At 43.7% G+C, this 23,945-nt stretch overlaps 1 protein-coding gene across 1 annotated transcript in view; it reads left to right on the top strand.

Annotated features, from left to right (window-relative positions):
• Positions 1 to 23,945, top strand: part of LOC126187505 (max dimerization protein 1-like) — a 687,089-nt gene that overhangs the window by 643,881 nt on the left and 19,263 nt on the right. Inside the window, exon 5 of the mRNA XM_049928623.1 lies at positions 1,472 to 1,688. Within this exon, the coding sequence (XP_049784580.1) occupies positions 1,472 to 1,688 (217 nt within the window). The remainder of the gene's footprint in view (positions 1 to 1,471; positions 1,689 to 23,945) is intronic.

Raw genomic sequence — 23,945 nt, 5'->3', positions numbered from 1 at the left:
TCCGAGACATGCTATATGTTATTCAAATCGGGAGAGTGAGCAGGCCACGCCATACGTACAATATCTTGTGTTTCCAAGAAAACATCGACCACGCGTGATCTGTGAGATCGAGCATTATTGTCCATTAGTAAGAAGTCTGGGCACAGAGCATCTCGCAACAACCGTACCAGTGGCGCCAAGACCTCGTCACTACCAGTGGCGCCAAGACCTCGTCACGACGTCTGTCAGCAGTTAAACCTTTGCGATTTACCCGTACAATTTCATGACTAGAATGGTCAACATAATCTCTGCCCACACCATTATCGATCCAACTCGATATTGGTCTCTTTCCACTATGTTAGATTCTCGAAATCGTGTTCCACATTCCCTTCAGATGCGAAATCGTCGAGAACTACTGTCCAGATCAAATCGGGACTCATCTGTGAAAAGAACATTGGCCACTGTTCGACTGTCCAGGTGGGATGTTGAAGACTCCACTCTAGACGTTCCCTTTTGTGAAGAGGCGTCAGAGGCACACATACACATACACACAATAAAGGCCACTTTGTCGAAGCCTCTAGGCGGCCGGAGTGGCCGTGCGGTTCTGGACGCGACAGTCTGGAACCGAGCGACCGCTACGGTCGCAGGTTCGAATCCTGCCTCGGGCATGGATGTGTGTGATGTCCTTAGGTTAGTTAGGTTTAAGTAGTTCTACGTCTAGGGGACTGATGACCTTAGAAGTTAAGTCCCATAGTGCTCAGAGCCATTTGAACCTTCTTCTTTTTTTTTTTTTTTTCGAAGCCTCTATACCGTTTGCATCGATACAACACGTCTTTGACAAAGCGATTGTGGATGTGGGACTACCCGACAAACACAACCCCGTTTGATAGGTGCCCTGACGTCGTCGTTGGCGTGGTTTTCCGTTGACCGAAATGCTATCTTTCGTGCAGAACGCAATCGTACGGACATCTGTTAACAGTTTGTATGAGCATATCGTGAATTAGACACAGGACTGGGAAATAGCGGTGTGTTGCTTTTAGTTTTGGACACCAGTGTATTTCCAACTGGGTTTCCTTCTGTCCCACAACCAGCTCGCCTTCTATTCGGTTGACGAGTCTTGACTCTGCAGTAGTTGATTTCTGGAGCATTCTGCTCTACCTTTACTGGTAGGGAATGAAAAATATTTTTTTAAAGATGCTGCATTTGGCCAATCGAGATGGTGAGTATCTTCTTTCATCCGAGGGCCTAAACGTGTTTTGTTACCCTAGTCTGAATTTTTTTCCTTTCATCGACAGTTTGTGTGAATGGTTTGATGTAGCACGTGACGACCACCTCTCTCGCGCCAACCTCTTCATCCCGCCTACACAGTCGGACTGTAGCAAACTTTGTGTTAAATGCAGCGCTCGCTGTCGGTGTACGTGTAGAGTGTAGACCGACACTGCCGTCGCTGGCTGTGGGCCGGAGTGAAGGAGTGCGCCTGCTTGTGTTGCAGAACCTGGAGGACCGCGAGCACAAGCACGCCGTGCACAAAGAGCAGCTGAGCAGGGAGCAGCGGTTCCTGAGGCGGCGCCTCGAGCAGCTGCACGCCTACTGCGCCCTCTCCAAGCGGCGCTCCGTCTCCGAGTGCTCCACCTCCACCGTCTCCAGTACAAATTCCTCCGCATCGTCCTCGCTGTCGTCCGCGTCGCCCTCCTCCATATCCGAATCGGGTAAGTCGCTCGCGCCGCCTGCCTCTTCCACTCTGCGCACCACTAGTTTAACGCTAAGCGGGCTTAATCGAAGCCTTCGATATCGCTACTCCATCTCACGACCGAACTGTCACCTTTCGACCCGGCCTACAGTCTGTTCAAAGTTACTTCGACTGACACTTCCGCGCAGGATCACATCGAGGCTGAGAATAGGGATGGGAAAAACCTACCGGTTAAAACCGATACCGGTATTTTGGTTCTGAATAACCAGTAGTTTTAGTTATTGTTTGGCCTCGTTTGTGACAGGTTTTTCTTATCTTTTACTAATAACTGAGTAAAAAAAACCGACATATCAATTACCCATAGTAGCAGTGCTAAAAATTTTCGTTTTTAAAACAAAGCTTTGTAAGAAAAGAGTAATTTTTATTCGTATTATTTGCATTTGTTTCAAATATTTCCTTGTTATAGAAAATGAGAAGAGCGATCAGTGCTGATTTAATAACAATGCAGACAGAAACGAGCAACAAACACAGCCATTAGAACTGCTGCATCACTGCTGAGACAATAATGTCCCTACGATAAATGGTTTAGACAAGAAGAGAATAGAAGCTTTCGAAATGTGGTGCTACAGAAGAATGTTGAAGATTAGATGGGTAGATCACATAACTAATGAGGAGGTATCGAATAGAATTGGGGAGAAGAGAAATTTCTGGCACAACTTGACTAGAAGATGGGATCGGTTGGTAGGACATATTCTGAGGCATCAAGGGATCACCGGTTTAGTATTGGAAGGCAGCGTGGAGGGTAAAAATCGTAGAGGGAGACCAGAAGCTGAATACACTAACCAGATTCAGAAGGATGTAGGTTGCAGTAGGTACTGGGAGATGAAGAAGCTTGCACAGGAAAGAGTAGCATGGAGTGCTGCATCAAACCAATCTCTGGACTGAAGACAACAACAACAAAATATCTTACGTCGTGGCTTAAGTTACGCCTGTACGTGGTAGTGTGCGAGGGTAGTGTGCGAGACTTGGGCCCACCTGGTTCATACGGCACTTTCTCGCTGTCGTCGCCGGACATCCGTTGTATTGCAGAATGGCACCACCTCTAGTCTGGAAATATTTCTGTTAAGTGGCGTAGTACTGAGGTACGTTTCATCTAAAATACTAAGAGAGGAAGGAAATTATGATAACAGTAATAAATTAAAAACATTACAATAATTCATTCACAGTCTACAATAAAAATGGAAAGTACCTGATCTGCTGCCTGTGTCTACATGATATGCCTTTATCTTCTTGCAACCTGACGAAAAGGGCAAATACGAAAAGCAGAGGTCTTCAACCGCAGGTTTCGTCCTTTAGCACTTACTATTCCTAATGCCCAAGTTGTGGTATGATCCCCGATTACAACATGATCTTTGAGCAGAGTTTCTAAACATTAAAACCAATAGGAGAATACAGGAGATTTTTTTTCTTTAGTGCTCATCCAGCTATTTATTTATTTATGTATTTATTTTCCGGGAAAAGCAGCTGTGGATAGAGTAAGTGTTGTTTTGTTTGACCATTTAATATGTTGAGTCTACATACCTTCAAACAGAGAGAGTCAAAAAACCCGAAAACTGGTTTTTTGAGCGGTTGAGATTAAACTGGCATGGAGAAATACAGATATAACCAAAACCCGTTTGTATCGGAGATAAACGTCATCCCCAGCTCAGAGTACAAGGTGTTCCAAAATGAATATACGGGTTTTAAGGCTTTGTATCATTTATTAAATCCAACTTGCAATTGTAAATAAGACATCAAATGAAAGGACATCTCAAACAGTTTTTCTTACATGTGTTCAACGTGAGCACCATTCGCCACACATCGAGTCGACAGGCGAGTTCCCCCCAAATCTTGACAAGTGTGTCTAAAGTAATTGTTGCAACAATGCTGTTTTTGAAGTCAGGCAGATCAGCTGGTAGCGGAAGCACCGTACACATGATCCCTTATGGACTCCTCGTCCCCCCCCCCCCCCCCCCCCCCCGAGGTAAAAGTCTCAGATCGTGTGTGAACGTGGAGATTAACAGGCCCCATGCAGCCAATCAAGCTGTCGGGTACAACGTCGTTTAAACAGTTGCATACATAGTTAATGCCAGTGAGGCGGCTAGCCATTTTGCTGCCAAACATACTTCCGTGGTTCAGCTCCTTTCAGTTAAGAAAAGAACCATAGTTTTAGTATATCAAGATAAGAAACACCAGTTACAATAACTTCACTGAAAAAGAAAGGAAGATGAACTTTCCTTCGGGATATGGCACAAGAAACATTCACTTTATGGTATCTCGTTGCAACTGTACCATCTCGTGGGGATTCGCTGATCCCCAAATGTGCACATTCTGTGTGTGTTCACATTTCCACGTAAGTTAAATGTCGATTCATCACAGGAGACGACTCGATCCAGAAAATCTTCGTCATCCAGCAACATTTCGTTTGCAAAATGGACAAGTAAACCGTAGTCTGTAGGTTTTAGAGCTTGTAAAACTGCAAACTTAGTTGTATGCGTCTCTATAAAAGTCTTCCCAAAAACGTAATTGGAATTGCTAATTCATAACTAACCTTCCGAACTGATTTCTTTTTGCTAGGTGTGAAAGATCCTCAATTTTATTTTCAAAGGAAGCTAGAGATTTTAAAACCCATCTTAAATCTCCCAAATCATTATATATTTTTACAAAGTCTTTTAACATTTTATCAAGGATTATGTATCTTATCTTCTTTTTGAAGAGGTATTACATTTTAATTTCATATGTAGCGTGCCCTGCTTCCTCTCAGCTTATTTACAGATAGCATACGTTCGAATGTTTTTGATTTATCGAGGAGTGTAGTTTCGTATGTCAACATTCGTCAGCATTCGTGGTGGCCTGCAATTGGTTAAAAACATTCCTTATTCAGGATTACCCATCCGTTGAATACCGTATAGTCTGCGAACTTCATTATATTTTTTCCATTTGCCTTTCCTCCATTTTCCTATCCATACTTCATCAACAATGTTTGGTGGATGATGTGCCACTGCAGCACACACGTGGCAAAAAGTCGGACTCCTTCTCCATCCCTGTATTCCTCCGTTGATCCCAGTTCTTGCATTTTCTTCCACAGACATTGGCTGGAGCGAAAATTCCAACCGAAAAGGGATGTTTCGGCTAACACTGTTTTCACGGCTTTAATTGTAACCATTTCAAAGTCTAGCCGTTTAGTTTTCGGTGACTGCCCAGGCTCCTTCATTTAAGAATGCAGGAAAAAGTTTTTCATTTGTATTTCGAATTTTGGAGCAAAGCAGATAAAACAGGAAATATTGTCGTCACCTCTTCCGTGCTTCCGATGTTGACATGTATTGTGTACAGTTGTTTAAACTGTCTCGAACACCTGTCAAATGTACCATAAGAACAGTTCCATTTCCACACAGGATTTTCTGCACATGTTCACAACCGAACACCAGGATTCTTTTGCCAGCAACAGGTCCATCGTCAGTTTTCAAAAATCTTATCTTCAATTAACTTCCAGGGGTCTTCGCCCAGTTGAATCTCAAAGCTAGAGCCATGGTTCTGGGTCGTTCAAGGAGCTTGTCTTCTTGGTCTACGCAATCCAGTCTTGGAGTTCTCGTAATTCGGCGTATTTGCGACGAAACGTAAACCTTTATCTTTCAAACCTTGAAATATCTCATTAAAAATTAGAAAAGTTGGCGCTGTCTTTTCTTTCTGCGATTATGCATTAGTTTTATAATCTGCACACCCGTTTCGTCATGTGGGCGAGAATGTTGCTGTTCAGCCATGATTCTCCTCTCTGCAGTTTTTTAAGGACCTTTGCACTTTCTTCGTTCGGAATTCACCCATAAGCAGGTTATTTATTTATTTATTTATTTATTTTTTATTTTTCAGCGCGTAGCGATGACCATCCTCGAGAAGACACGGGCTCCCTTTCGTAACCACGATGCCACGGTACCTGTGGCACCTGCAGTAGGGTCGGAAACGCCGTAATCGAAAAGCCCACTTAGCCATGGTGTAGTGGCGATGTTGGTGAAGATCTGGCAACCGCAGGTGGTTGCTGCGGCTACAGGTCCTGTGGGATTGGCCGAATGTGTGTCTTGCCTCCCGCGCGTGGCATGCTGCTTCATAGCAGATGTCCGCTGTCGGTAGGCTCATCTGACCCAGCGAACGCACATTCTCTCTTGAGTAAGCGGTGGACAAACGAAAGAAAACAATCTTCGGTTCACATTCACAGGTGTGTTCCGCTGGTTGACGCCTTCCAGCGAACCGTCAACGGGAACTGCGCTCTCCGCGTCGACGCTTACAGCGCAGAGAACTGGTGGTCTGTGCGCGAACCAGCTGATGGTTATAAAGTGCATTTACTGACATAGGTCCTGCGTTTGCTATGTTATCGTCTGGCAGTGGAACCGACTTACACCGGAAAAAGAAAGTTCCAGTTTTGGCCACTAGGTGCAAATCTGAATGCAAGACAGACGTATAGAAATGTTTCCTTATATAATGTGTTAGGAATAGGACGTGGGAGATCAGGTCAAGCAAGTTAGAAAGCCATAATGTTGATTTTATTGTTAACCGCCGCTTATACAGTTTGTTCAATTTGTGCACTGGAGACGTCGGCGAGATGCTGTACAACCCCAGATTCTCACCTGGTGGCCAAAAGTGGGACTAATTTTTTCCACTGTAAATCGGTTCTGCTTTAACGCGTTAGAATCTCTTCGCCGAGAGACAACTACAGCCCACACTAGGCCTCTGTAATTAGCTACACTTCAATTATAACCACCGGTTATATTTGTTATTGACATGAGATAGTGAGCAATAGAATGTAATATTGCTAATGGAATAGATATCGTGAGCCCTCGTGGGATCAAAGAGATTTGTGGCACAAAATCCCCAACAGAAAGAAATGGGCTACGCTGGGTATAAACTTGCGGAAGTACTCGGAAAGATCCAACGGAGGACAGAAGAAAGACGATAAATTTATTGCTTGCTCTATTGGGAAGGAGTAAGACGCATAAGCGTTTGTATTTCGCATTTTCGTGGCTTACATTTAAGATAGTTGCAATTACGTCCCAGATGCATCTCTGTTATTTTAAGAGCTTTTAATGTATTAACCGACCAAATAAAAAATCTTTTACCCTTCGATCACGCTACCTCCTCTCCAACCCACTATATAACAGATTTTAACAGTAGTTTTATTTCATAGTTCGTTTTGTAGGTTTTAAATTACATTAATCAAACTTCAGTATCAGTGTCTTCCTTAAACGTAATTCAAAGAAATCCTTGAATGCTTCGCAAATGCCACTGCAGACATCACACTATCTGAGATACACAAGCAACTGAAATGCGATGCAACTTCTTACGTAACTCCGTCCAGTTGCTAAGAATCTGGTTGTGTTGCTCGTCGGTAATTAGTGTACTGCCTTTAAATTGCCCTTTGAGTTGCAATAAGAATATAAAGAAGAGCGTCGCCCGATATACGTGCATGGTTTTAGAATAATGTTAAGGAATAATGAAGCTGCAAATCAGTACTAAGTATAAGACCTCAGCGTGTTTCACACGTGCCTAAAAATTCATAAGCCAACTTTTTTTTTTCTTTTTTGCCATGTAATTGTGCTCGCATCGTTAGAAAGAACCGCTCGTCATAAAAATAATCCTATCTGAATATCACTATTTGGCATCGCCGCTGTAACTAGCGCTATATCGAGTAAATTCTGTGTGCTGATTATTAACGCCAAGAAGAACAATAACGCAGTGTTCATGTGGTTGGCACGCTATATCGCTGGCTGTGCTCGTTCTCTCTTCTCTCTAGTGTAAACTTTTGTTCATAGATAGCGAACAGTGGCAGGTTTCTCTGCGAATACTTGTTCGCTTGTGTTCGTTTCCGTTTGCTCGCATGTAAACGCACCTTTAGAAGCGCTTTGGAGCAGATTAGAGCTTCGGAAGCGGGAATCGCAAATCAATAGCTATATTTATGACCTGCTAGAATTAATAATGAAATCTGAGAAACAAAATGAAACTATTCGTCTAATGTGGGGGGGGGGGGGGTTCTCATTTGTTCGGCATAACTTAATCGCCATCCAATTCTGTTTCATCGCGCGCGCACACAAAGCCAAGCCGTGATAGACTTCCGCCGGCGGACGTGTCTCGCTTACAGGAACAGAAACTTCAGATGACACCGCCTAGCGTGCCCAGTTCTTCAGTCTCTTCGGTGTCCAAGGGTCAAACGACTACCCACACGTATTCTAGAAAATTATGACTAATCTTTTGGACTCAGGACCCCTAAATCGTTTGGATGTCACAAGACACGGTAGGAGAGACAGATAATAGGTGCAAGGGGTATAGAGAAATAATTGTCAGTGCTGTGTACAGAAGACGGGGAAACCTTACTTATCGTGATACCGTCATGTGGAAGCTAGTGATAGCCCAATGGCAGCGCAATGGTATCGCGGAAATGGCTGGACTTTGTGCATGTTCACTTACCGCCCCTCATTTGTTTCTGTCGGAAGTGGAAGAATGAGCGTGAACCTGTTACTAGACGGCAACTCGGGTCCATACACATTATCGTTTTGTACAGGAGAAAAGGGGGCAGTCCACAGAGCAGCTTTTAATAGAGTACCATGATGGTGATTTTTATATTGTTCATGCGGTCTAGTGCAGTTCTCCAGTCCTGTCGCGTTGCCAGCCACCGTCTTCATTGCAACATCCCGTATCATCATCATCATGATCATCATCATCATCGGAATGTCTTGTACAGGCGTATCTTATCCTGACTCTGCAGGTCTTTTCTTTCTCTGTTTCTCGAATTGCAGTTTCCCGACCACTCGTGTCCCTTATTGAGAAATTTTTCTCGTGACTCGTTGCTTACGATTATGGTTCATTAGGCGAATAATCTAGTGGATGTTCAAGATTCTCTTACAACGTCAAGTTTCGGAGACGTATTTCTACGTTTTCATTTCAGCCTTCTGCATTCCCCACATTCCGCATCCATACAGAGTCGTCCTCTGAAAATAATAGGCGTTTGTGGCGAACAACATGCTCTGTGACATGCGCTTTAACGAGTTATAGAATAGACAAGCTTCCAGATGGAGAACCGTAAATAACGCGCCGTACCTCAGTAATCAGTCCTGATCTCCATTATGTTTAGCCTGCATATTCATGACATGCCAGACACGGACTCTATAAAAATCCAGAAAGCAGACGACATAGCATTAGTCTTCCAGAGTAAAGATCGTATGCACTGTGAGAATTTGCTGACAGCGATCTGACGAAATTGCGTGACTACTTCTATAAAAGGAGGCATTAGCCCAACCCAAATAAAACTGAGATTACTGCAGTCCGTCTAATAACTACAATCCTCCGTTTCTAGAAATCGATCTGGATCAGTCTTTGACAAACAACAGTACGTCAAGTTATCTGAGAAACTTGACTTAAGAGTGAATGTGCTTCGCAAGATAGCCGGAAGCAGTTGGGGTGCGGATGTCAGTTACGCCGTGCTGCACTTGCACTTGTCTGTTCTGCTGGTGAATATTCTGTTGCTATGTGGAAAAACAGCGCCAACACTAGAAAGTTCGATGTGCAGCTTAATGAAACTACGAGAGTTTCACTGGAACAGCTGCTACAGTCGCAGGTTCGAATCCTGCCTCGGGCATGGATGTGTGTGCTGTCCTTAGGTTAGTTAGGTTTAAGTAGTTCTAAGTCTAGGGGACTGATGACCTCAGATGTTAAGTCCCATAGTGCTCAGAGCCATTTGAACCATTTTTCACTGGAACTGTTAGATCTGTTCCCATACAGTCGTTACCTGCCCTAGCTAACATTACTCCACAAGATCTGAGGAGGAAAGAAAACTTTGGTAAATTTGCTCAAGAGTATCACCTCTCAAAAGAACTCTCCCTCGTGCAGTACCAAACAAGACCTACTAACAACTCGTCATAAGTTACGTAGACCACCCTGGATTGAGTCAGAAATTACCAGTTCTTTTGACGTGACCTCAAAGTGGAGAGAAGCTGGAAAGGACATCACCCCCAACACTGCTCACCTGTTTCAAGATTCAACAGAGATAGTAAAGTGATTCATACTACTGTGCCAAACCTGGTCGGAAGCTGAAAAGCTTTAGGACGGTCGAAGGGAGGTGTGCATCTGCTGACTGCGACTGAGGAGCAAACAATAGACCACACTGTCAAGGAGTTCTAACTTCGAGCATTTGGTGGCGATGTGAGGACTCTGCACAAGTGGCTCATAGCGCGCTGGGCTAGAGATACTTGGAAAACTAATACACAGAGCGATTCACTGCCCCTGCCGATGGGTTTAATGCAACCTGCAATACCTTCGGAAACCACACGCGATATTTTCATATTCTCACGCTCACTACAAGTAAAAATGAACAAGAGCTTTTTAAGAAATTCAATGCAGTTAAATTTTGTACTTGAATACGGTTGCGCTGGAGGCCTTGGTCTTATTAAGAGTTACTGAGGAAAAACGCGTTTGAATAATTCAAAACTACAGCCTCTAGCGAAAACGCATCCCTGTACAAAATTGAACTTCCCACAAAAAGGTCCTGTTCATTTTTTCTGTGGGACTAATAGCTTTCGCATAGCAAGTGAGATAATACGAAAATATTGCGCGTGGCGTTTGAAGACGTTGGTGTTGCATAAAACCCAGCAGTAAAGGCAGCTAAATCACCCTGTATTCATATACATCATTTCGTATCTCTTTCTGGTTTCAAGGTTTTAATTTTTGTATGTATCGTTTGTTGTGTGTTTCTTTTTGTAAAAAGCCCTTTAGCCTTGTGCAGTAGTTGGCATCATGATCTGCCTCTTTCTCTTCTTCATTTTCTTTTTACTTCAGAGAGAGTAAAATCCATTCCGCTCTTCCAGAGAATGTTGTCAAGAGTTTTCAACGTTTAGCCTTGCAGTATGGCTACCTAATGTGCACACCATTACCTTTCTTTTTGGTCATACGTGATCATATCCATAAACTGTAAGTCATGTGGAATTTATAAGGCGGCTGCACGATGCACTCTGCGAAGAGAGAGGAGGGGAGAGAGACTACTTTCGCGGCGGCGTCGATGTGCCTTCTGTCTCAGTCCCACACCACAGGGTTCAGCTTTTCACTTTCGTGTCAACTACCAACGCCGGGAGTGTTTCATGTGGGACACTTGATTCTGCTAGTAACGCTCTTTCGATAAAAAAATTTTAAAAAAAATATGCTTGAGAAAGTAGCCCCATCGTTTCTTAACGTTACAGTTGCCGGTTTTAGCTTTTGACATACGTCATGACCATTACAACGGCTCAGTGGGATCATCATGCCTACACAGACTTGGAAAACAACACTAAATAAACATATTCTAGGCGCAACCTGAAGTGCACGTATGGACGATGCGGCGGAATGACGCTATTGACCGGTGCGTTATGTTGTACAATCTGCCACTTTTATGTTGTGCTCACAAATTGCATGTGGTGTCGAAACAAATATGTGGCCGGAAGGGAACTTTCTCCCACCGGAAATAGTTCCTCTAATGATGTGACTTGCTTGCACGTCACGAGAGCTAATTAGGGATACGCAAAATCAATGGTAAAATGATAGCAATACAGACAAGCAACAATTTACAATAACTTATTTGTATAAACCTAACAAACACTTAACTGTGGTGTCGAGAACTGTAGTTTGGGAAGCTGCTGCGTGGCACTGGATCAGTGTTTACTTTTGTTGATCTGTCTGTAAATCTCGTGTAGTCCTGAATCCAGTAAGCGATAGGTGCAATCACTTCCAGAATGTTCAGCTGGTCACTTCTTGGCGCCAAATGCAGACACAGTCCTGACGTTGTATAGAGGTACTGTGCTGATACTAACTGGCGAATGGAGCCATACCTCCGCTTGTGTCCACGTTTAACGGATGGACGTCGCTTCGGAACTGTTTGGGTGACATATGGTGGATGCATAAAATAGTCATTGTCATTGACACATGCTGTCTCAATTAGAGTGAAAGTCGCACCAGAGTACTCGGCAGTTGGGCACTCTTCTATATATGTCTGCGTTCTTACACAGGATACAGTGTCCCACCATCCGCCTTCATATGTGCGTACAGCACTCCAGTACAGGTCTCATTCCATTTAGTACTCGATAGTAAATAGTGTGTGAAACATGAACTAACTAAATGAACAACCTGGTTGTAACTGGAGCATCCTTACATTCTGTTGTAGGTACGAAAGGGACAGAGGAATATGCGAACGACGTTAATATTGTTCGCGGTCGTTTACATCTCAACACAGCCGACCCTTCATAACGAACATTACGTTTTCCAGCAGCAAAACTGACCATGCAACTGGTCTTGAATCGCGCGACGGAGCATGATGGCAAACTTCGATCATATCAGTCACGTTGTTGGTACTTAAAATAACTACGCGACGAGGGTTAGAATCATACATGTATCGTTGAAATGCAATCTTTCTGCTTCCTCGAGGTGTACCAACTTGTCAGAGCACGGGTTCCAGAGAGCGTACCATTTGACATTTTAAGAAATTTGGGCGTACCGTCATAGTTTGTTCACTTTTAATGAACCCTGCTGAGAGGTGGAGGGGGTGGGGTTGGGCGGTGCTCAATGTTGAGCGATGAGTGGCGCAGTGGGGATGTGGAACGACATGAGGGGAATAACTTTCGCCATATTGTTGTCGACAACACAATTCAGTTTTTGTATAGTGCCGAATGTGACACACTCAGGGTTTCGTGGAAGCGCCTTTTTTACGGAATCGTTCGTGTTCACATGTGTTACTTGTTTGAAGACCGAAATAAGTGCACTCGTGCAGTTATAATAACAATGTTTCTTCGACATTGGAAGGCATGCCTTCAGTTCTCCTTTTCACCATATTATCGGGTAACAGAAGTTTAGTGTCTCTTTTGGCCGCTTTCTCCCCCAAAACTGCTTGGACCATGCCCGTAGCTACGGGCAGTACGGGAGACTCACCAGTTGTGTAAGGTTTTCCTTCCTTTCCAGTTCTCAAACTAGCTAGTTATGAGGCTTTTATGTAGTCAGTATCAGTGTTAATAAAATCTGTCATGCATTTGGAGTTTTTTTTATTAGAAAATGCAGAATTCCTTTGAAAAACGTCAATAAGTTTATCAAGTTACTCAAAAGTTTGAAGACAAATTTTACCTTTCAGCATACTTGCTCTTAGGTATTGGTTCAGTTTTATTAACTGCATCCTTGGAGGTACAAGGAATTTCCTGGCTTAAAAATCACCCGATGGCTAACTTTAAAACACAATCACATGTAAGTCACACAATCAAGTTAAACTTCACATCAAGTTATAGTAGTCGAGGATCAGCTCGTTGTAATACAGACACTCCGGTTCCAGACACAAGGTTTCTTCGAATCACGATGCCATTTAGGGAAACGCCCAACAAAGTGACAATAACGACAATGACTAGTGCAGCGCCACACATTGGAACTCCGCACATGTTGGCAGCAGCTGTAAAGCTACACGAAAGCTGTCGAATAACCGCCGACAAGACCCGGTCATAATATCACCAACGTCAAAAGAGTATGAATCATTTCCGGACAAAGCGGCGATGACTAATGAAGAGAGGGGCAAGGAAGGTATTTTCGGATATTCCTGTGTCCTGCGTGCAGTCGGATACACACATCGTGGGATAACTCCATTTTCTTTAACATTATACAAGTGCTACTATTATCAGTTAGTTTTGTCACTATCATTGTCCTTTAAAAATAGATTAACGTGGCAGAATATTTTACTCAATCAGTAAATGTTTTATGTACTTGTACCACTTGCCGCATTGTTGAGTAATGCTTATAATGATGTAGCGCGTCTGTTAGGTTTGTATCATCTGTTGTAGGCTTTGCAAACGCAGGTCAGTCGCCGAATAATCACTGCATTACGGTATTTATGAAAGAACTCTAACAAAATGTAGACTTTATACTCAGTTTCCGATGGAACCTCGAACGATAGTAGGCAGTCGCAACTGTGGGGCGCCGCTCGATATGCCAGAGCTGGGGGCCACAGCACGCGCCCGCCAATCACGCGTTGCCTGTTTTTATTTCGATTCACGCCGCTGCCGCCGTGTTTGTTTGCCGACTCAAAAACATGGCCGGCTATTTGAAGCGGAGGGATAAATGACGCGGAAGAGCTAGCAAATAGAACCGCTGCCACCCCGCGCGCGGCCTTCCTCAGCGCCGAAACAAATTTAAAAGCCTCGTGCCCAGTTAGCGTACTGTGAATGTTTGTTTATAGACATATATAAATTTCCCATTACCGGGAAATTGCGCTGTGCGCAGTTCTGGCTTTCGGAAGGCTGTCATTGCCCAAATTTCAATTGGCGAGTAACGTGGTACATGTCAGGGTTAAATAATCCACTGTTTGGTTTCACATACCAAATTTTATACGCGACATGGTTTAAGTATTGCATGTGCAGCACAACAGTTAATTCTGAGAACAGAATTCGCACAGACATTTTCATGTTTTTGTGTAATACCACAAATGAATCTAGTGCGCTTAGAAATACCGTGGGAGGAGTTTTGAAAGTAAGCGCAGTTTTCATCGCTTGACCAGTAACAAAATGAAACAACGGTGTTGCACTCTGAAACTCATGATAGCTGAGTGAATAGTCTAGGAGCCTTCCGTTCCAGTCCAGGCGGTATCCACTGAAGTGAAAACATTGTTCCACGTCTTCTTGTGACAAAGCAGTCCTATAGCAAATTTGTGAGAATTTATAAAAAAAAAAAAATTACAGCTGCTCCTCTCCTTAGCGAGGGCTCGATAATCACATTGCAGGAGCGTTGACTCTACAACACCGCTTTTGCTAAATGGCAGCTAAACTAGTTAAAACCGTTCAGTCTCGATGTAGGATTACGACAGGGACTTTAACGAGCTGATCTGCTATCCTTCTAACACATACAGCTACCGTGGTGATCTACGGTCTTCGTGCTTGACAGCTCTTGTATGATAGTAACGAAATGAAATATCCGCCAAGTGTCTCTTGAACCATGTGACAGATTAAAATTGTTGTTCGGATCAGGACTTAAAGCGAGATTTATGCAATATGTGGGAAAGCCGGTACCATTTGAGCATTGTCAAACGAAACACAGCAGAGTTTAACTTTTGATTGGATCCTTACTTATAGTCTTTCATATTGCTCTAGATAGTAAATCTGAAGTCCACCGAAGTTATTGAAGGATATTTTCTGAGTATTTTAGTGTAAAGGATCCGTCCTCTCCGGTGGCTTGTTACGCAGTAACTGCAGTTTATTTATCCGCATTCATCTTTGTATTTGAACTGCAAATATCCGCCCAACAGCGCAGATGTCGACTGCATGCGGTGAGTGTCATATTTGAAAACAAACTCGTCCCATGCACTCGCGGTGCTTGCTGTAGACAACAGTAATGTCTACTTTGTGCTTCGCCCTCCAGCTTGCACTAAGTAAAGCTGAGTTCTGTATTCGTTTTGTTTTTCCGGGACTGTTGGCTGTTCGTTGACAGCGATACACAGAAATATGTATAGAACAGCTGTAAAGAGTTGCAAAAGTTGCAGATGCGACGAGCGCTGTGGTAGGGGCTGCCGCAGCTGCGGGAGGTAGCTCAGCATAGCGTCCCTGTGGCGGTCTTCCATGTGAGTTCATTGAACCCATACACGATGTGCATATCGTCCGAGCAATCACTACTGGGGAAAGGGGGGGGGGGCAGTTTTGTAGGATTCTAGCTTACTCTGACACAAGAGATATACAAAGTTTCCCAGAAATGTCGCGACAAACTTCGAGGGGTTGTAGAGCGTGTGTTGAGCTTCAAATCGAGGATAGGAACCCGTTTCCGGAAACGTCATCCAAAGATGCTACAATAAGAGCAGAAGTTACAGGCACCAGCGTCTGCCACTAAGCCAATCTTTCGTCGGCAAACGTGACTTCATAGTTGACGGATCCTGGGCGGAACTTCTCGCAATGTTGTTTGTTATTCCGTGGTCGCGACTCATTACCACGATCGCAAGCGAAAAGATGGAGCTAGTTGCTGCGCAGACAGCCCTAGTCTCCTATAAATGCGATGCTCTGTTACCTCGGTGGATGATGATTTTGGACACGGGTTTCCATCCGCAGTTTATTTTACTCCAGGGATTCGGTATACAGGACAAAAACTACTGATGGAAATCCGTTCCGAAACCGTCATTCACCAAGGTAACAGGGCATCGCATTCATAGGAGACAAGGCCGATCTGCACAGCACCTAGTTCCGTCTTCTCCACTGGCGATCGTGGCAATTAGTCGCTATCACTGAATAACAAACGACATTGCGAGACGTTCCGCCCATGATCCGTCACCGTATGACGTCATGTTTGCTGCCGTAGGGATGGGTTAGTGGCAGGTGACGGCGCCTGTAATTAAGACTCTTTGTAGTGTATTTGAATGAAGCTCCGGACACGGGTTTCAATCCTTGATTTGTTCCTCAAGACACTTCCGCAACCCCTCGAAATTTGTCGCAACATGTCTGTTCATGAAATAGGATTAAATACACAGATTGCCTAATGGCGAAAGCGACTGCTCGCGGGTAGGAGAAACACCGGGTGGCACTAATTTTCAACTGTCACCCCATATTCATTATTTGCAAGTTGATGATACCTGAACGGTTTGCATCGATAATTCATTCGATTGCACTTTCATTGATTTCATTCCCATCATCCATTCATTTGACCTCAATTAAGTGCATTTACATAATTAATTACTTTTATGTATATCGTATGCTAAGCGAAGTGAATATAACGCGAATATTTTAATTATATACTCCAGCCACAACTCACACAAATGCCCATGATACTTGTTTTTCTTCTCTTTCCATTCTCTACCCCGAGAAGGAGAGCGGGCTGTTCAAGAACAGGCTCGTTGAAGACTCATGGTTCTTTTCAGCCAAAAGTTCTAGTAAACTGGAAGTTGAGGGGAGGTAATCCCAACTGGGAATATTTGGGAGGGGACTACTATTTCGACATTTGCCTGATAACGAAGGGAAACCTCCCCAAAAACCTTGGGGAATTGGGACTTCTTACGACGCCGTCTCTGTGGTCCCAGTAGGCAGTATGCCTAATCTGTGTGTGAATATAATGCGATCAGTACTACTGTAAAATTGGATGCGGGAGGGAGGGGGGGTGCTGCTACGTTTTGATTCATCTCTGTACAGCTGGATTGAAACAGGTTAGCTGTACTCTCCGCTTGCAAGATGTTACACTAAGATGAAATTCGCTGAAAATTAATGGCTAGAGAGAGACACTGCAACTAGCTTATTCAGTCCTGTAAGATGGTTTTGGCCAGGGTACGATAACCTTCCAGCGTAGCCATTTAAGCAGTGTAGTCAGCTCGTTAAAAGTTGACCGGGCCTGAATTCTGACTCGCGACGTTAGAACCAATAAGCCAGTGGGAAAATGAAAAAGAACAGCGCGGGAAAAAAATCTGTGAAATAGCTGACTATAATAAGCAAGAGCCGACGAGTGCAAGAATTATCACAGTAGCTCAAGCATCCAAGTAGCTGACAAGAGTAGTACACGGAAGACTGGAAAAGAAAATAGAGGCTCTGGTAGATGACGATCAGTTTGGCTTTGGGAAAGGTAAAGGCACCAGAGGCAATTCTGACTCTGCGGTTGATAATGGAAGCAAGACCAAAGAAAAATCAAGACACTTCATAGGAGGGAACAATAAGACTAGAAAACTAAGAACGGATTAAAAAAGAGTGTAAGACAAGGATGTAGTCTTCGCCTCTATTGGTGAATCTATATATCGTAGAAGCAATGACGGAAACGAAAGTCCAAGAGCGGGATTAAACTTCAAGTTGATATCAGTGATAAGATTCGCGGATGACATTACTATCCTCAGTGAAAGTGCAGAAGAATTACGAATCTGTTTAATGGAATGAAGTCTAATGAGTACAGAATGGATTGAAGTAGCAGAAATGAGAACAGAGAAAAAGTTAACATCAGAATCGGAGATCACGAAGCAGAGGAAGTTATGGAACTCTGTTCCTTTGCAGCAAAATAACCCATGACGGATGGAGCAAGGATGGCATAAAAAACAAACTAGCACAGTCAAAAAGAGCATCTGGCCAAGAGAAGTATAACATAAGTCTTAATTTGAGGAGCAAATTTCTGAGAATGTACGTTTGGAGCACATCCTAATATGACAGTGAAACGTGGACTATGGGGAAACCTGAAACGAAGATACTAGAAAGATTTGAGATGTGGTGCTACAGGCGAATGTCGAAAATTAGGTGGACCGGTAAGGCAAGGAACGGGAAGGTTAATGCAGAATCGGCGAGAGGCTGTGGAAAATACTGACAAGAATAAGGGACAAAATGATAGGACGTATGTTAAGACATCAAGAACAACTTCCGTGGTTCTGGAGGGAGCTTGTAGAAGGTAAAAACTGTAGAGGAAGATAGAGATTGGAATACATCCAGCAAATAATTGAGGACGTAGGTTGCAAGTGCTAGTCAGAGATGATAAGGTTGGCACGGGAGAGGAAGTCGTGATGGGCTGCATCAAACCAGTCTGAAGACAGATGATAAAAAAAAAATTAACAGTGGCATTTGAGACCAAGTAGGTGGCATTCGTGAAACCTGTGAGCGAGGTCAGCGTGTAATAACGCTGCGAAGACGGCGAGTGAAAACCAGGAGATGTTTGCGAATGTCAGCGTCGGCGCCCGAGAGGCGGCTGTATCTCCGTGTCGGAATTGGCCGGGCAAGTTGGCGCGCCGCCGTAACGGCGGAGGGTCCCGGAGCGCCTCTCCCCGAGTTTTCGCTCTCGGCGGAGCAGAGCGGGGCCCACACTAAAGCAACCTGCCCACGTCGTTAAAGCGGGGCGCCCCGTGGCCTCTGCGGCCGCTATCTGCGCCGGCTATCTCCCCTCCAGATAGCAGCGCCGCGCCTAGCCCAGCCGCGCTCTAGCTTCTGTTATTTTTCGGCCACCGTTTTATGTCGGCGTCCGCCGTTACCCCTGCGACCACCAGCTACACTTGTGTAACCGTCTCTCCTTTTTTTACTCTGCTCTGTCAGTTTTGAAGTCTGTCGTTCACAAACTGGCCGCTACCAGAACTGGACTGTAGTGTAGTGCTTGCTGTTAGTTTGCGTCATTTGAATTCGCGTTTACTGGGGATTGAACCTACCAGTACCGAAACAGACTTCGACGGGTGGCGGAAAGGTTCAAATGGCTCTGAGCACAATGGGACTTAACTTCTGAGGTCATCTGTCCCCTAGAACTTAGAACTACTTAAACCTAACTAACCTAAGGACATCACAGACATCCATGCCCGAGGCAGGATTCGAACCTGCGACCGTAGCGGTCGCGTGGTTCCAGACTGTAGGTGGCGGAAAGGGGCCACAGTCCACCTCTGAGAAGAGCTCCTGTAACAAGAATGCTGCAGCACACTCGTGTGCATTCTGACGTAATCTTTCTATAACAGAATGGTACGTACCATTCTAAAACCATCACCGTTAGTGCAGCGGCATCAAAATTGTGGCTAGTTAGTTGAATGTTCGCTAGATCTTTGGAACGGCTCTTTTATCTAGCTGATGGGGAGCGCTAGTCCTTTACAGCATATACACACATGATTATCAATTGCATAAAACTTGAGAACAATACTTTGAACGAGAAATGATTTTAGGTTACATTTGAAACTTGCTTTCCTACCTGTGACACATGTTACGGCATTTGGCAAATGATCAAAGGTTTGTGTTGCTGTATATGGAACTCCTTTCTGAACCAAAATGGTTCAAATGGCTCTGAGCACTATGGGACTTAACATCTGTTGTCATCAGTCCCCTAGAACTTAGAACTACTTCAACCTAACTTACCTAAGGCCATCACACACATCCATGCCCGAGGCAGGATTCGAACTTGCGACCGTAGCGGTCACGCGGTTCCAGACTGAAGCGCCTAGAACCGCAAGGCCACTCCGGCCGGCTTTCTGAACCACTGACAGATTTAATAATGAGCGGTGAAGACCATTGTTTCCTCTAGTGTTGTAGGTATGTTCCTCATTGTTCTTCTTAAACTGTGATTGATTATTTGTAATGAATTTCATTAGCGAATATAAAGTGGTGAACTACCCCAGAAAATTATTCCATAATACATTATTGAGTGGAAATATGCAATAATGTAAGGAAAAGTAAGGAAATTCGTTTGTTTGCAAGATAGCAACTATATGAAGAGCAAAAGTAGCCGAACTTAACTGTTTGAGAAGCTCAGTAAGGTGCTTCTTACATTTCAAGTTTTCGTTAATATGTATACTCAAAAATTTCGAGCATACCGTATTCACTGAGTCCTGCTCATGTGCTGCAGCAGTTGTTGGTGTGACTTTGTTGTAAAGAATTGAATCTAAGTGTTTTTTTTTTATTTTTTTCAGAATTTAGAGAGTGTCCATTTTCTGAGAACTACTTAATAATTCTTTGGAAAATATCATTTACAGTCTGTTCTGATGCTTTCTCTCAATTAGGATTTATTATAACACCAGTATTGTCTGCAAAAAGTACCAGTTCTGCTTATTGAATGTTAAGTGGAAGTCATTCACATCTATACAAGGAATAGGAATGGACCCAGAATTGAACCATGTGAGATTCCTTTTGTCGTTCCTTCCCAGTCGCTAAAATTTTCTACCCTTCCAACACTGGTTGATTTATTAAGCGTAACGTTTTTCATTCTGCTTGTTAAGTATGATTCAAACCAGCTGTGTGTAAAGAAAGCCGTGAGTTCAATAAAACTTGAGCTTTTGTAAGAGAATATGATGATCTGCACGATCGAAGGCCTTGGCGAGATAACAAAAATGCCAACTGGAGATATTTTATTACTTAAGGCTTGAACTATTTGATGTATAAATAGCTTTCTCAGTCGAGCAATCCATTTGGAATCCAGCCTGTGATGTGCCAAGTGAGTTGTTTCTACTTAAGTGTGAGAATGCTCTTGAGTACATTACCTCGAATATTTTGGAGAAAGATATCAGTAAGGAAATTGGACGATAATTGTTTAACTCTGCCTTTTCACCTTTCTTACGAGGAGTTTTAACAATTGCATATTTTAACCCGTCTGGAAAAATTCCCTGTACCAATAACGAGTTACGTATATCACTAAGGACATTACTTACAGAGATGGACTGACTTGTTTGCCTCCCAGTGAGATACAAATATGAAATCATCGCATCTATTCAGTGTACTGACACTGAAGCGCTCCTTTCCTCCGTACTTCGAAGCTTGTGTGGCATCGTACGAAGTCGCACTCACGGCGGCATGCAGTGCGCGAGACAAATTCCTCGACGTACTGCTAAGCAGATTTAATAAGAAACGTTTATTGGCAGACCCATATTAATTCTCTGCACTATTGCACCTGTATAAACAATTTAAATACGGGTCTCCAACATTAATTAGACCCATAAGAAAGTATTGTACTTCTTACCTCTCCAGTATCAATCACTGAAAACGGTGCAGAAATTAAGCACTTTCAGAAAGATTCAGAGATCTGGCAACTGGACTGGAGTATGTACACCGTTTTCCGTTCCTACAACGCCTCGAGCGGTCTGCAAGCAACTTCCTGCGATAATCTCCACATCATAAAACAGACATACAGTTCAATGTCAATAAACGAAAGAAGTGCCACGAAAACACAACACTTAAATTTTAACAGAAAGAAATGGAACTCACTTGCTTTACAGGGAACGTGCACGCTGTCGTAAAGGTAACATTCGCCAACAAAACCGGGAAGTGCCTAATCAGAATCCTACGCTTTCCCACGAGAATGCACTTACGGTTCTTGTAGGCTTTCCGTACTGGAAAAAATGATTCTGTTGATTATTCAGGATCACCAACTGTTGACTTCAAAAACCACACTTTAGAACAAGATATCCGCCGCAGTGGCACACACCACCTACACTCACGAGGGCTATCGGCCGATTCCTCCACTTCACGAGCTCCAAATCGCACCACGAAAATATTTTAACATTTAGTCCTCACAGCCAAACCAAATAAGAAACAGAAACATTTCCTGTTTCTGCTAATAGCGTTTCTGTAAGGTGCTACTCCCTGTCAGTAGTTTGTGTGCAACAGGCGCTGGGGAACACCGGCCATCTTAGGGAAATCTGTAGACCATGAGCCGCTCTCTCATGCTCAGATCTCTACCCATGTAGGAGGATTAAGGAAAGTGCAATCCTTTAACTCTAGGTTGAAGAAAACCCTCCTCTGACGTACAGAATAGCCACAGGAGCGAAGCAAACAGGCACTGCCCGGAAATTATACCGAGTGGTTATAATTAAAGTGCAGCTACTGACGGAGATCCATTGTGGGTTGTAAATGTCGTTCGATAGCGAAACTTTGTAGATATGCTAATGGGTTAATGCGCAACCGATTTACTCTGGAAAAAAAAATTAGATTCCAATTTTGGCCACTAGGTGCGAATCTGGCGCTGTGCAGCATCCTACCGACGTCTCTGGTGCTCATATTGAACATATTGTGTAAGCAGCTATTAATAATAAAATCAACGTTACGCCTTTTTCATTAGCTTGGCCTTTTCTGCCCACGTCCCGTTCCTAATCCATTACCTAAGGAAACAATTTACTCGTATTTCTTGCATTCACAACGGCAGTCCTTGTGGCCAAAATTAGAACTATTTGTTTTCCAGCGTAAATCGGTTCCGCATTAACGCATTATAGTGTCTGCCAAGTTTCGCTGCAATATTACAGCCCACACGGTGCCCCTGTGAGTAGCTGCAATTTAACTATAACCACATGCTATTATATGATATCATGCAGTACTTCCAGAACAACAACTCAAATTTTTCATTTTTGTGGCCAACATATCAGTAACTGTTCGACAAGGATTTATCAATTCTTGTACTATGCATGCAACAGCTGAGAGTTGTCTCGTCTAATCGAAACATACTGGCCCGGGGGGGGGGGGGGGGGGGGTTGGCTTAAGTGGTTTGGGGGTTAGTGGGTTGTAGCACTTACATTTACCTCAATTGTTTCTTCAAATTCAAATCCAATGGACACTAATACACAAATTTATGAGTATCCAACAGGAAAAGTGAATTTAACTCGTATGGCGTGAACGGTGAGGTATGTTTTGGTGTCAGACTGGACTGTTCGTTGCAAGACTGAAGTAACGGAAGTAGCTCGAATGAAAGATTACAATATGGAAGGAGAGGAGATTGGAATTTGGCATCCAACGAACGAAGGAAGGAAGCAAGCAAGGAAGAAAGATTAGACTTCAACGTCCCGTCGACAGCGTTTGACGTTAAATCGATTTGCAGATCGCTTTAGAGAGAACACTTACTCAATTAGACAAAGAGGGGTGGAGGAAATCGACCACGACGTCATTGAACGAACAGGCCCAACATTCGCGTGAAGTGATTCAGGGAAATCACCGAAAATGCAGGAACTAAGAGACGTATCTGTAAGGAACCGTTGAAGTGTTTATTAGCTGCTATCTGGAAAACGAACAGAAGATCCACAAGTGAGTCTTCTAGGCACTTGAGGTCGCTCGATCAGCTGTAGTGAGTGCGTCTTTGTCTGGCAAGTGGTGAGTGGGAGGGATTATTTCGAAAGATCCCATGAGTCCGTGGATCTTGGTTATACGTAGGGTGCTTTAATAGTAGCGGTAGTTCCATTCGCATGCGTTGCTCACCCCCAAGCATTCACCTGTAGATTGCAGTGAGCCCTTTTCAGACAATCCTCTCCAGCATTTTAGATACCATCGAGAAAACGATGGGATGTTCCAGTGGTGTCATCTACCCGAATAGAGAACAAAAAATTATCGTTTCAAATGAATTTCTTGACGATTTCTGAACAAGGGAACGGCTGATTCTTTCTTGTACCCTCATCCTACTGATCAAGTGTTCGCTCTATATTTACTACATTTCGACTATCGAATCAGCTGGGGACAGTGTGGGAGGGGGAAGCAGTTGTGGCATCCTGACATTAAAAAGGTTTCTTGTAACAAGGTGATGGAGGTGCTGTCCTAGAACGGCCAGACTGGCGTTTTGCTGAACTACAGGTGTGTGACACAGTGTGAATCCTGGCGGGTAGGAGTTGCCTACTAGCAGGATCCACGTAAGCATGCCTCTGGAATATTTAATTTGTCGCAGTTTGCTTGGTCGTTAGCACTTAACATTACCGAATCAGCCGGAAGGGACTGTTTATTTTAATTGCAGTGTGTGATGGGGGGAAGGGGGAGAGCTTTAGTCGTTACTAGGGTAATCAGCAGGCTAGTGTGTAGAATGTCCGGTTTTTTGTGTCCTTGGTATT

This window comes from Schistocerca cancellata, chromosome 5 (assembly GCF_023864275.1).
Source record: "Schistocerca cancellata isolate TAMUIC-IGC-003103 chromosome 5, iqSchCanc2.1, whole genome shotgun sequence".
NCBI classification, from domain to species: domain Eukaryota; kingdom Metazoa; phylum Arthropoda; class Insecta; order Orthoptera; family Acrididae; genus Schistocerca; species Schistocerca cancellata.
Note: the sequence above shows the minus strand (reverse complement) of the source record. Positions and strands in the feature narration are given on the sequence as shown.